Consider the following 13,790-nt stretch of genomic DNA (forward strand, 5'->3'; position numbering starts at 1 on the left):
AGCATCTTTGTGTTAAGAAAGGGCATTTGTTTATACTTTATACACACAATGTCCCTCAATTCTGCCTTAATACCTCATCATAAATGTTATTAAGTAGACTGTTATACAACGGTTATAAAACTGAGATAACGTGATAGTCAAAATTAGCTATTAATTTTCTTCTTTATTATAAGTATTTATTAATTCAAAGACTAATTTTCACTACCATGTCATCCCATTATTTATAACAATTTTCTAAATAGCAATATTACTCATATGTCATATGCCCCCACTTTCATTGAATGTTAAAACTTTTAGGGAAAAATACATTTTACTCATAAGGAAGTTTCACCTTTTTTTCAAGCTTGCCTCATATTGCGCACATGCATTTTTCAGTGCAAACTTTCCAAAATTGCCCCCATTTAAAGGATTTGGAGTGATTTTGCCTATCCTCATTTGGCCCCTTGGAGGTACTAGCCGAACCACCCCATGGGTTGTGGGAGTGGCTCACCACCCCCAATTTGGCCAAATGGAGGTGGCTCTCCACCACCAATTCGGCTAGATGGAGGTGGCCAAGCCACCCTAAATGGTCCATGGGGTGGCTATAGCCATGGGGTAGTTACTTCTTTTCATTAATTTCCATAAGAGAAAATAGGAATTATTAACGGAGTGAATACATTGAAAATTTTAGAAACTTGATTAGGGTACATTGTTAATTTTTAAACATTGGAGGTAAGATTGAAAAGAGATGAAACAATGGATGGGTAAAATGTTTTTTTCCCAAACTTTTTTATTCGGATGAAATTCAAATAAAAAGCTGTTCTAAAGCATTACTCCTACTATAATATTGTAATGGGTCCTTTTTGAGGTATCGTATATGTTGGTACAGTTTCCAGTACGGTGGATTCAAGGGGAATCGAGGCCAATCCTTTCTTTTCTGGTGCGCCTGTCACACCTGCAAAACTAGAGCACACGTTAAGAGGACGTGCCGGGGGTGGTGGTTGGCGATTCCTCCTCCGATGCTTAAGTTAGTATTTATTGTAGGCTCAGTGCATAGCTTAGAGTTGTCTCTCACTGTACCTCTGGAGTGAGGTCTTTTATAGTTGATCATGCGGATGTGGCTATAATGACCGGGCGGAGGATCCGGGATTTGGGTGTAATGGCCGGCAGAGTTAATATTTGTGTCTCCTATCATTATGGTCAGTAAAAGGCCGTTACTTGCATTGATCGGATTCTGAGGATGGCGCGTAACTGTCATGGGCTTTTATAAGCATATCGTAACCATTCCGATGATCCCGCTATATGTGAGTTGTCTTATCATAGCCAAGTTGTATTCCGTCTATATTGGATCTACCTGGACGTTAGGTGTGGGAGATTTGCTGTGGCAGAGCAATTGATCCCCAGTCGACTAAGAGTGCTACAAATGACACTGCGCTCTATCTGTTCCATGCTACACCGCATTCATAGGGCCCATTTGGATGTATCAGGCCTTCTTGGGATGTTGGGCCTTTAGCCCACGAGTTTAAGTGAAAGGTGTAGGTGTAACAGTTACCCCCCAAATTCCTTTTGCCGAGACTTTGGGAGGAGAGAATTCAAACTTTCAATCTTCTTATCGCTCTTTTTCTTTCTCGGGGACAGTCCGTTCAGGTTCCGTACTTTACTCGGCTCCTCTTGGCAGTTGCTTTTGGCGTTTTAACCATTTATGGAGCTTGACACTTATGCACTCTGGATATTCAGCAATATATCGTACTTATCTTATCTTCAAAATTTTTGTCGTCATTCGTGTAAATGCTCTGTTGTTTTGTCCACGCGTCACCCTGGGCGCGGTCTGCAGGTGAGAGCGAGAATTGATAAAATGAGTGTCGCTCCATGAGTGATACTGGCGTGGCATTTCCCAAAAGTAAAGACGGCTCAAGTCTCTTCGATTCATGTGTGACTGCAGGCCCATGATGTCTTCGCATTAAATGCTTAGTGACTACAGGCCCATGATGTCTCTGCATTAAATGCTTAGCGCCTTGCCCTAGGTTTCCCATCTTATAAAGATTTTCCATTGACTCTTATTGCTTAAACCTTCGAAATTATGCGTTCCGATCTCTCTTGCGATTATGTCTTTTCACAAGCTTCCAGTAGATGCTAGCAAAATTGCCGATGAGCAATCGCCGAAAGTCCCTTTGATCCGCTGTTCTGGCCGTTCTTCTGCCACAGTGCATCCGGTTGGCGAAGCGTCTTCTTCATCCTTGCAACTGGATTTCCCTCGTCGACTAAGATCCTACTTCTCGGTGGAGGATGAGAGGGTGCTTCGTCACAATTACGACATTCCTTTGTCAATTTCTCTGCACTTTCCAGATGACTCCATCGGAATGGTCGGCGGTCCTAGAGACGTATGTGTTCATGAATGTATGTTCATAGTAGGGGTTCACCTGCCTTTTTCTCCCATAATGAGAGAAATGTTGTCTTTCTTGGGAGTGGCCCCCATACAATTGATCCCAAATGGTTGGCGTTACTTTCTAGCTACACTTCTGTTGTGGCCTTCTGTATTATCGGGGAAGACTCTATTAATCCCAGAGTTCCTGAACATATACGGTCCCCATTTTTATCCCACTTCCAAAACAATGACTTTCATGGTTCGTGGGAAGAACCAATTCATCGAGCTTGGGAGTACATACTCCAACAATAGACATTGGGCGGAGCAATTCCTCTACCTATCTGGAGCTTGGGAGGCGTCAACGTCCGAGGTTCTGCCTTTACAGCACTTCATGCCCCGAGAGTGGGTGTCTCCCGAGAGAGTTGTAAGGTTTTTTTTTTTTTTTGTTGCTTAAAGCGTTCTTACTTCGTTTTTCTTGGCAGGGAAGGAATGCCCTACATTGGATTCAGAGCAGCAAGGCCAGCTTGATTACATCCTGGAGTATTCTCAACTTCCTGAGAATGTGAACTAGATGCTTTTCAGTAATATTGTTACTGACTCCACTCTACGTGAATGCTTGGGGTATCAGATCCCAGAGGGTTAGATCAAATCCTCCTGGAGACAAAGTGGTTTCGAAGTCGCCTGCTTGGCCTCTAAGCAAAAGGAATCGGGCACATAAGAATGTTTCTTCCTCGGAAAAGCCAATTGCTACCGCGGCTCCTTCTTTGAGGCATTCGGACTCACCTTCTAAGTCTTCACATCCCTAAACTCAGGGTTCGGTTCTACCAATTCCGGTTGCCAAGATGGACGTGTCGGTGTCTAAAAGGAAAGTTAACAAGGGCAAGGCACCCCTGGAACTGCTTTCGAAGAAAGGGCATGTGGATAAGTCTAGGGAGCTTCTGGGCATGTTGTCTTTTGTTTGGTCTGATTCCGTACCAATAACTTTCAGTCCTCCTCGCGGCTTGGATGAGGCTTCAGAACCTGCTTTTGTAGAGGAGGTTGCTCCTGTCCACATAGTTCCTTTGGACGCTTGGCCTCGGGAGTCGGGAGAGCCAGTGGCCACTCGACGTGCGACCCGCGTTTTGTCTCCTCTCGAGGATAGGCTTGTAGACCCTTCGACTGAATCATCCAACCAAGCTCTCATGTATCGAGGACAACCGCTTAGGGGGCATTCCGGGAGGAATTCACCAATAATAAGGTCCTTGGCCTCGGGTTTGGGTGGGAACCCTTTGTCAGTCATTACCAGGTTGCTTCCAGTGGATTATACCCGAGGAGAGGGTTAACTTACTCCAGAAATGTTATAATAATACTACCCATAACACATGCACACGTTCCTAATTAACACAACCCACCCATGTTTCTCTCCGCATCATTGGCAGTTAGTGGCCTAACATATTTGGATTGAGATATCTAATCATTAGTTGTCTAAATGACTAGTAATTTGAAAAATATATTGTAAAAGAATTTATATGAAAGTTCTCTATCTAAATAAATATTAATTTAAATACTCAAATAGATAGATTCCCCGGAGATCCTTATCCCTAATTAATAACTGCGAACCATTCTAATGTGAGAGGAGGAGCATTATTGGCGGGATACTAAATTATTGTCCAAGCCAAATATCAGGCTTTTGTTGCTCTATAATTGGCATGTCGACAATTGTTGAGGCTTAATTTCTAGAGAGAGAGAGTTAGTTGTGGGCCGGGGGTGTAATTTTGTTTACGCTTGTTGTCTCTCTCTTTGTGAGGCTCTTATTTGAAAAGCCAAAATGGGGAAGCCAACAAAGTTTTTCTGACAGAAAATAGAGATAATTGGTTCAAAGGCATCTGAATATGTTGTTTATGGATTGATCATCATCATGGGTTGTCAAGTTTGACGAAGAAGAAAAAGTTTTTTTTCTTGATATTTCGAAACCGAAATGTTTGTTGTGATCAAAGGTTGCTAATAAGATTGTCGGAGAGCTAGCTGTTTGTCATCGACAAAGAAAATGTGGCTTCCAAAAGGAAATGGGGTGAAGGTTACAGGAGCAAATGGGTTGGTTGCTCTTGCTGTTGACAAGGAGAAAGGAAGCCAACATGCTGTCAAGTGGGCTGCTGACAATCTTCTAAGCAAGGGCCAAACTGTTATTCTAATCCATGTTGTTCACAGGGCCTCTAAATCTCCTTCATGTAATTCTCTCAATCTCTCTCTCTCTCTCTCTCTCACACACACACACACACACACACACATTAGGTTTAGGAGGTACGTTCATATTAGGTTTATTATCATGCATGCTTAGACAGGTGCACTTGGATTGCAATAACTTGAAAAATCTTCTCAGAAAACGCCACAATGAATACAGCAACCAAGGATGAAGGAGTGAAAGGTATAAAATGATTTATTTTTCAATAACGTGAAGATACCAAATAAACAAAAAAAAAAAAAAAAATGTAGTAGAATTCGCTAGTATTTGAAACCAAACGATGTACTAGGCTTAAACTAGAGATACGTACGATAGATACCAGTGGGAACTCGTGAATGTAGGACTCTGTGCACTATGTTGTTGGGTACTTCTAACAAGCACAAAAAATGATAGACTATTTGCAGTCCATTCTTTCTACCATATATAGTTAAAGTATTCAATTAAAAAATAAGCCTATTAAAAAATAAAAAATAAATCCTACAACCCTTCTATTGAAATTTGGCAAAGTTCTTGTTGCTCTACAAACATTTTTCTGTGCCGAGTGACGGCAGAAACTAATAGAACAAGTTAAAAATGTATGTTAAGTACATCCAACAAGAAGCTTTTGGTGTTAGTCTAGTAATATTCTATACCTCTTCTCTTGTATCATTGTTGTGGCGTCCTATATTGACTGAATGTGAGAAAGAGGATGTGCTTATATAGAGCATGTTCTCTCTAAATGGTATGGTGCCTTTTGAGGTAAACCCAATAACAAAATCATGCGGACTAGTTAAGGCACAAAGCAGACAATATCATATTACGTACTTAATTAGAGCGGAGTGTTACATATGATATCAAAGCCAAAGCTCAGCCTAAGGTGGGGGGAACGTTCACAAGCTTATGAGGGTTGCCAGCGAGAACGTTAAGTCCCAAAAGGAGGTGATTATGACGTTCTAGATTGCCTTAGTGTGAGAAAGATTATGTACTTATACAGAGAATGCTCTTTCAAAATAATTTAAGGCATTTTAATTTAGGGTAGACCCAATAACAAAACCATTCATACTACTTGGAACGGAGTGTCACAATTGTAGTTAATATGCTCATGAATGAAAGACTACAAAGCTCTAATTACTTTTATGCAGGCCATAAGGGAAGCCATGCCATCATATGCGACAGCAACAACGCAGCTGCCTCACCACATAGACAGCAGCTTGAGAAGCAATCTAAGGATCTGTTCCTTACCTTCCACTGCTACTGTACCCGAAAAGACGTACGTTCTGAGATTCCTCGTTGTTTGTCAGACAATAAATTAAATTAAATTATTAAATTAATCATTTCTTATTAATTTCTGCCCTTCTTGCCAGGAGGAAATGTCATTAATAAGAGTTTATCTTTTACTTTTTTTCCTTTTTTGTGAGTTTCTAACTCATTTACTTGTGAAAATGTTTGCATCAGATAAAATGCCTGGATGTGTTACTGGAAGACACAGATATAATAAAAGCATTAACAGAATATGTTTCGTATGCTGCGATAACGAACTTGGTTCTTGGTGCATCACGGCATGGATTTATTAGGTAATGGCCTCCCTTTAATATACAAGTATATTTGCATGCATTTCAGCACACAATTTGGTAGCCTTGTTTCTACTAGGTGTTTGCATTTGCCATATTTGAATCAACTAAGAAATCAGAAATACATATCACTAGAAAAAGATTAACCAATTGAGCTAGCTCATGATAAATGGATTCATAAAGATTATTGATCTCTAGGAACAAAACAACATAGTCAATGACTCATCCAGCATAAAAATACAATTGACTTTTTTTTTAGAGAAAAAATAAAGAAAAAAAAAAATAGTGGGTTGCATCAAATGGCTCGATAATTGTAGAAGAAAAGAAAGTCTACGTGATTTTTTTTTTTTTTAAAAAAAAAAAAAATAGAAATAGAAATAGAAATATTCAGGTTGCATTTATGGTAGAAGGTTAAGTAGAAATGGAAATAAAAATAATTTCATACTCACGAAATGTTAAATTTTCCTCCAATGCCCGACTTTCATTTATACTGAAAAACCTACATATTTTTTCCCAACTACCGTAAAATGCTTATAAGATCAAAATCACCTTCAAAGTTCATATAATTCACAAGGGTTTGTTGACTCACCATGCATGCATTCAAACTTTTTTTTTTCTTTTTTTTTTTTTTTTTTTTCCTTTCAATCAAGTTAGCCTAAATTTCATTTTGCATGTTTATCTAATTCCTTGAAATCCTTATATGGCCTAAACATGCAAGCTCTTAAAAAAAATGTTCTCTTCTTCCCCTTTTTTTTTTTTTTTTTTTTGTTCTTATATGTTCCGTAATGCCAAACACCAAAAACTCCAAGCATGTGAACTTAATTAATCTTCATGCAATATTTCAATATACCGAAAATGCTTAGCTATCCTCTTTTCTTTTCTTTTCTTTTTTTTTTTTAAAAAAAAAAATTATGCATCTATGTTTTATTTTTAAACAAGCATGCTTGTTTCTAAGAATATTTTAGCATAAAATTTCTCTGTTAGTTTAAGTAAATTTAAAGATTCTTATCAAACTAACCAACTAATTAATTAATTACAATACTTTGTTCAAATAATAATTAACTGGAGAAAACTTCTATGCAAGCCAATGAGCCATATATAACTATAATTTATAAGCAATCTTGCATACATGAGAAAAAGGTTTTCTACTTGATTTTTCGCTATAGCTGAATATGCCCTTTCTTTTTTCTTTTTTCTTTTTTCTTTTTGTTTTTCCTTTCGAAATGGAAATCCTATTTTGTATTTCTAATTTTTAACTTCATTTACGTAAAATGATTTCAAACCCATGTGCATACTAAACTAAGCCCAAAAGTTTGAAGTCCATTAATTTTTTTTGTCGATTAGCCTAAGCCCACTTTCTTGTCAAATCCAAACCCATTTCAATCAAAAAGATTCATACCCACTTTCATGTCAAATCCAAGCACATTCCATCAAAATGAATCAAGCCCATTAAATCAACCAAAATGGATCATGAACTAAACTAATATTTACCAAATAATAATAATAATAATTACAAGTAAACTAACAAATACTCAAATCTAAAAACGTGATTTTCTTTAATATCAAACAAACTTTTCCTACGGAAATAAATTAAACAAATAGGAAATGAGGGAGATTGAAATTTACTATCAAACAACAACAAAAATGCTGGTCAAGTTTCCTACAACCTAATCAATTGTGCGGCCTTCATTTAAGAAAAAGTTGAAAATAACTTCAGTAATAGGCTAATGGTGTGTTTGGTATTGCAATTTAATAGACAAAAAGTGTGTTTTTAAATCAAATCGCAAAAAAAAAAAAAAAAAATCCTTTGAATTTTTAAAAATTTACGATTTAAAAATGTAGAAAATCTGCATTTTCAAATCACATGCAAGGTAGTTCTTTTTTGAAAACGGACAATTTTAAAAGCTAAACTACGATTTTGTCAAATGCTTAATTGCGTTTTTAAAAATCACTATTTTAAAATCATATTTTTTGAAATCACAAACTCAAATGAACCCTAAGATGTATTATATATGCATTTACCAGAGTAATGCTAGCTTTGCTTAGTTTCAGCTGTTTTTTGTCACGCAGATTCAAGACATCAAATATTCCAAGTGGCGTGACAAAAGGTGTACCAGATTTCTGCACTGTATATGTAATCTCCAAAGGCAAGGTCTCTTCTGTTCGAAACGCTTGTCGTCCACCCCCCTACCTTTCCCCACTGCTCGAACATATTCAGAAACTATCAAACAAAAAAACCATCAATTCTTCTGATCCACGCACCAAACAGAGCATGAATATAAGAGGTTTGTTACATGTTCTTCTCATCTATAAACCCTTTTCAATTTAAGAATTGTTATACATACGCCCAAGTGCTTATTTCGTGATGTGACAGTGAAAATCTGCTACGTATGTCATGCGGTGCGCACTTGAGAGTAGGCGATCAAAGTTGACCCAAATAATTCATCATGTATATGCAGGAAGTAGGACACCATTCAAGCCTCGTAACATAGAGGATGAATCAATGAGGTCGCCCTTTAGAAGAGGGGGAAGAGGTTTGAATGCAAAAGCCCATGCAGAGTTTTCAGAAGGAGAATCGGACATATCATTTGTGAGTTCTGGGAGGCCCAGCAATATTGAACCGATGTCTACTTTCCCCTACGATTATATAGATTCTGGGCGAACCTCTCGGCTTTCAACCAACTCAGATCAAACCAATGGATCAATCCATTTGGGAGCCAAGTTAACTGACCTCAATTTGATGCAGAATTACTCATCATTTTCAAACGAGAGCAGTGTTACATCAAGTTCATGGTCATCACAAAACTTGGTAAGCATTTCATTCAATACGTAAAATATTTAATTGAAATGGGAGCTGAATAACGAAGACAGGGTTCGAAGTTAAATCGCCACTTGTTCTAAAAGCTTAACTTGAGAATTGGGTTATCGAGATAATTGTTGAGGAATAATCTTACATTGCTTGTTAACAAGACCTTGGGCATCTTGATAAATAATGGGCAACCCTCTCCTATATAACTAGTTTTATGAAATGAGTTAGGTCTATAAATTTCTTTATGATATCAGAGCCTACCACAGGATTAATGGGGCCCACACCACTTACCCTATAACCAGGAATAGAAAAAATACTGGCATGCACGTGATGGAGGGCGTTGAGGAATAATCTCACATTGCTTATGCATAAGACCTTGGGCATGTTTATAAAGAATGAGCAACAATCTCCTAGAGAACCGATTTTATGAGATGAGTTAGGCCCACAAATTTCTTCAATAACTTCTACTTACATGTACCGAAACATGCAGGATGATGTGGAAGCTGAGATGAGGAGGATGAAGCTGGAGCTGAAGCAAACAATGGACATGTACAGTACAGCATGCAGAGAAGCATTAATGGCAAAACAGAAGGTAGTGAAAAGACAAAAGTACTTTTGTGTATTCTTTCCATTGAAAGATAGTTTCTAATGTCATATTTTTGCCAAAAGGCAATGGAGCTGCATCATTGGAGAGTTGAAGAAGAGAGGAAGTTTGAAGAGGGAAGACTGGCAGAGGAAGCTGCCCTAGCAATAGCAGAGAAAGAGAAAGTCAGGTGCAAGGCAGCCATGGAATCAGCAGAAGCAGCGAAGAGGATTGCTGAGTTAGAATCACAAAGAAGAGCATATGCGGAAATCAAGTCCCTCAAAGAAGCAGAGCAAATAAGAAAGGTGTTGGATAGTTTAGCCCAGAGTGACGTCAAATACAGGAGATACAATCTCAAGGAGATTGAGAAGGCAACAGAATTCTTTGCTGAATCTCGCAAGATTGGTGAAGGAGGCTACGGCCCTGTATACAGGTGCTACCTTGATCATACACAAGTTGCAGTCAAGGTTTTAAGTCCAGAAGCTGCTCAAGGGAGATCACAATTTCAACAAGAGGTGAGGAACCCTAGAGTATATGTTTGCTCAACAGAAAAACCTATAAAAAAATGCATTAACAATACAAAATACTAAAATAAGTTTAAAATAACCAAGAATTCTTGATATAGCATGCCAAAAGGTTAGAAAATTAAAGTCACCCCTTCCTTTCCGCTTAAGTTTTTAGTACAACCGGTAATTTCACATGCTAACAAAGTCTTAAAGTTCAACCCCATAACTCCATATTTCAGTTAAATATTTTGTGTTGGGCCTCACTTATTGAGAGAAGTGAGAAGAAGTGTTGGAATATTAAATCCACTCATTCCTATCAACTTAAGCTTCTGAAATAAGTAGTGATTTAATGTCATTTTGTGGTTCCACCTCAGCATGACAAATGAAATACTTTTTAAATCATCCCTGATAATTCTACTGCAGATTGACATACTTAGCTGCATAAGACACCCAAATATGGTGCTCCTTCTAGGAGCATGTCCTGAGTATGGCATCCTAGTCTACGAATACATGGCTAATGGAAGCTTAGATGACCGTCTCTTTCGGAAAGGAAACACCCCAGTTCTCTCATGGCAACTCCGGTTCCGAATCGCCGCAGAAATCGCCACTGGCCTACTTTTTCTCCATCAAACGAAGCCAGAGCCGCTAGTACACCGTGACCTCAAGCCAGCAAACATTTTACTCGACCACAACTATGTCAGCAAGATCAGTGATGTCGGATTGGCAAGGCTTGTACCTGCGGTAGCTGAAAATGTAACACAATACCACATGACATCAACGGCTGGAACTTTTTGTTACATTGATCCAGAATACCAACAAACAGGAATGCTTGGAGTAAAATCTGATGTCTATTCCCTTGGAATTGTGCTTCTGCAATTGGTGACTGCTAAGCCACCAATGGGTTTGGCGCACCATGTTGGTCTGTTTATTGAGAAAGGAAAGCTCTCTCAGATGCTGGACCCTGCTGTACCCGATTGGCCTATTGAAGAAACATTGCGCTTTGCTAGGATAGGAGTTCAATGTGCACAGCTCAGAAGAAAAGACAGGCCAGATCTTTGCAAGGAAGTATTGCCAGAGCTCTGTGAACTAAGGGAAATAGCTGAAGAAAAGATGAACCGCTTTGTCTTAGGTTCTAGTGCTAGCCCCTCTCCTAATCACAGCCATGTTTCAACGCAACAGGTGAGTTTGAAATATACAAGGTATCATGAATATATGCACTCTAAATGACACATTGATGACATTCCACATTTCATTTGAATTTGAATAGAAATTCTTGAATATTGTTCCAAATCAAGAATGTTGTATATAGTATTACTCATATGAAGAATACCCATCTACTCCAAATTCTATAATGCCTAATATTAGCTGCTCATCTGCTGAAGTTATACACTTTGGCTTGGAAGAAAATATTGCCCTTCTCTCCTAGGAAGTGTATAATTAAGTTTCCAAAAACTTTCTTGCAGCAATTTGGCAGGCATGCAAAAGAGCACCATGAATGAATAAGCTAGAAGACCCCATGAAATTGGATAATGGAATCATCTTCTAAATGGTTTCCAATATCACCAAGCAACCATAGGAGAGAACCATTTAATTGTGGCATATATATGAAATTTGAAGCAAAATAGATTTACTAGCTTCTAAAAGTTATGAGCTTTGACAATTATGGAAAGTATGACATTGCTGAATTTTTTGCAGGATGTTATGAGTGATCAACTCCTTGAGAACTCGGGAAGCACAAAAAGCAGATCAAGCACTTCATCACTGAAGGAAGACAATCAGGTGTAGATTGATAAACACTTTGCACAAAGAGCATGCAGATTTGTTTTATTTAAATTGATTCACAGGGTCAATTGAGTAATGCTCGTAGGTCACTGTGAGTTCCTTAATTGTCACAAGAATCCTTTTTTAAGGCCCGTATGTTTCGACCTAAAATATTTTTTGGAAAATATTTTCCCTATTTTTAAAGGTTTTGCATGGCATAAAATATTGGTTAACTTGAAATGTTTTCAATTGACCAAGAAAATAATCTTCATAAGGCATAACATAGTTTATGCTTATCATCTGCATAAACCATTTTTTGCCACTCTCCCACACCTCCGGATGGGCTATCGTGAAAGGGCCCGTTATGGAGCCTACTGACCTGAGCAAGTCTTAGTCTGCCTGAAAATCTGACCCCGCAAGTAGCCCCACAAGGACCCTCTCAAAATTACATTTCCAAATTGCAAGCAATATAGGTAAGCGATTGCACTCGATCTTAATCTCATCCCCAAAAGCCTTGTATTCTCACTCACTCTCTTTCTCTGTAGCTCATTTTCGCTATCTCTTTTTCATTCTTCAGCTCCTCATATTATATGAAAATATAAAGAAATGATTTTTCGTACAACCCACATACTAAAAAATGTTTTATGCCGAACAAACGGGGCCTAAATGTCAAATTGTGTTCCACAATGGTATGTGAAGTTGTTCAACATATCACTTGTACTAGGCACTTTTCTTTTTATCTATATATTTACATATAAATGAGAAAGTTCCGAAGGCTACTCCTAAGTTAGAATTTGAATCCCATCATGGTAGGTGTTAGAAAGTGAAATTTGCATACCATCCTGAAAATTTGTTTTTATATGAATATGATCAACAATGAATTGCTATAAATTAAAGTATGTGGTTTGCTTTTAATATTCACTCTCATAAAACTCCACATCAAAAGATAACCCAAATCTTGTACCTCTTTTTCATTGAGGCTTAAAGACCAACAAATCAAACATGAAAAGAAGGCATTCTTCCAAAGTAATTTCATGTATTTGTTTCTCAAGATAAAAATGTAACCATTGAAAAAAGGAGGATCAAGACCTTTAATAGACTACAACCAAGATACTTAATCTGCATGTAGAAAGTACAACTGAACAAGAATGAGTAGTACTATTTCCTACTCATGGGAAAAATCGAAATTAAATCTTAAGTTTTCTCACAATTTCAATTTAATCTCTTGGCTTTAATTTCAACAATTAGCTTCTTAAGCTTTATTTGTATTTGAAATTGATGTTTTCATCAACATACATTCAAATAATTAATAGCTCATCTGCCACATGGACAACTTACCCTGTCACACGATGATGGCAGGTAGTTTAGACTGCCATGTTAAGCACCCAAAAAAAAGAAAAAAGAAAAAAAAGAGGATAAATATGGGAGTTGACAAGATGGTTGTAACACACAAGTACGAGCTCATACATATTTAATATCATGGCGCCAAAATTACCACCACCACATGTGTCCTCATCTTATAAAACTTTTTTTTTTTTTTTTTTTTCACTCCTTTTACTTCTCTTGAAACATCTCAAGCAATTGGAAACTTATTCTAAAATAGAACACTTGTACTCAAAGAGTTGAGTAACATAAAATAACTTTCTTGCTTTAAAACCCTTAAGGAAAAACATTTCATGAGAGTATATCAATTCATATAACATAGGCGAAATAACATATTTATACATTCATATATAGTGCAATAAAAGCAATTGACAAAAAGGCATGTAATGAAATTACACTTAGAAAAAGTTAAGGGCTCCTCTTAACTTTTTCTGACATCTTCTGTACCAAACATCATTACACAGAGCCTAGGTCTAAAAGGAACTAATCAAATAATTTTAGGGTTAAATACTCCATACCCTCCTAGGATTTTCCAATTTTATTTTTTTCTCCCTGTGGTTTCATTTTTATCACAGAAGGTCTCTGTGGTTTTGATAAGTGACTAAGTTAGTCCATCCGTTAGTTGACCGTTAG

General features: G+C 37.6%; 1 protein-coding gene across 1 annotated transcript; it reads left to right on the top strand.

Moving 5' to 3' along the window:
- The first annotated feature begins 4,370 nt into the window (after positions 1-4,370).
- On the top strand, positions 4,371-11,798 carry LOC132187900 (U-box domain-containing protein 52). The gene is made up of 9 exons (XM_059602326.1): positions 4,371-4,551; positions 5,687-5,814; positions 6,000-6,118; positions 8,186-8,404; positions 8,582-8,924; positions 9,415-9,516; positions 9,594-10,022; positions 10,437-11,192; positions 11,709-11,798. Exons 1-9 carry the CDS (start codon positions 4,371-4,373, stop codon positions 11,796-11,798), a joined length of 2,367 nt encoding a protein of 788 aa, XP_059458309.1.
- The last annotated feature ends 1,992 nt before the right edge of the window (positions 11,799-13,790 follow it).

Source organism: Corylus avellana, chromosome ca7 (genome assembly GCF_901000735.1).
Source record: "Corylus avellana chromosome ca7, CavTom2PMs-1.0".
In the NCBI taxonomy this organism is placed as follows: Eukaryota; Viridiplantae; Streptophyta; class Magnoliopsida; order Fagales; family Betulaceae; genus Corylus; species Corylus avellana.

What these genes read in the sequence shown, in the direction of transcription:
- LOC132187900 (XM_059602326.1), top strand. Translation starts at nt 4,371, where the DNA reads ATGTGGCTTCCAAAAGGAAATGGGGTGAAGGTTACAGGAGCAAATGGG. An exon ending in CATGGTCATCACAAAACTTG is followed by an intron (nt 8,925 to 9,414) that starts GTAAGCATTTCA and finishes CGAAACATGCAG; the next exon opens with GATGATGTGGAAGCTGAGAT. An exon ending in CATTAATGGCAAAACAGAAG is followed by an intron (nt 9,517 to 9,593) that starts GTAGTGAAAAGA and finishes TTTTGCCAAAAG; the next exon opens with GCAATGGAGCTGCATCATTG.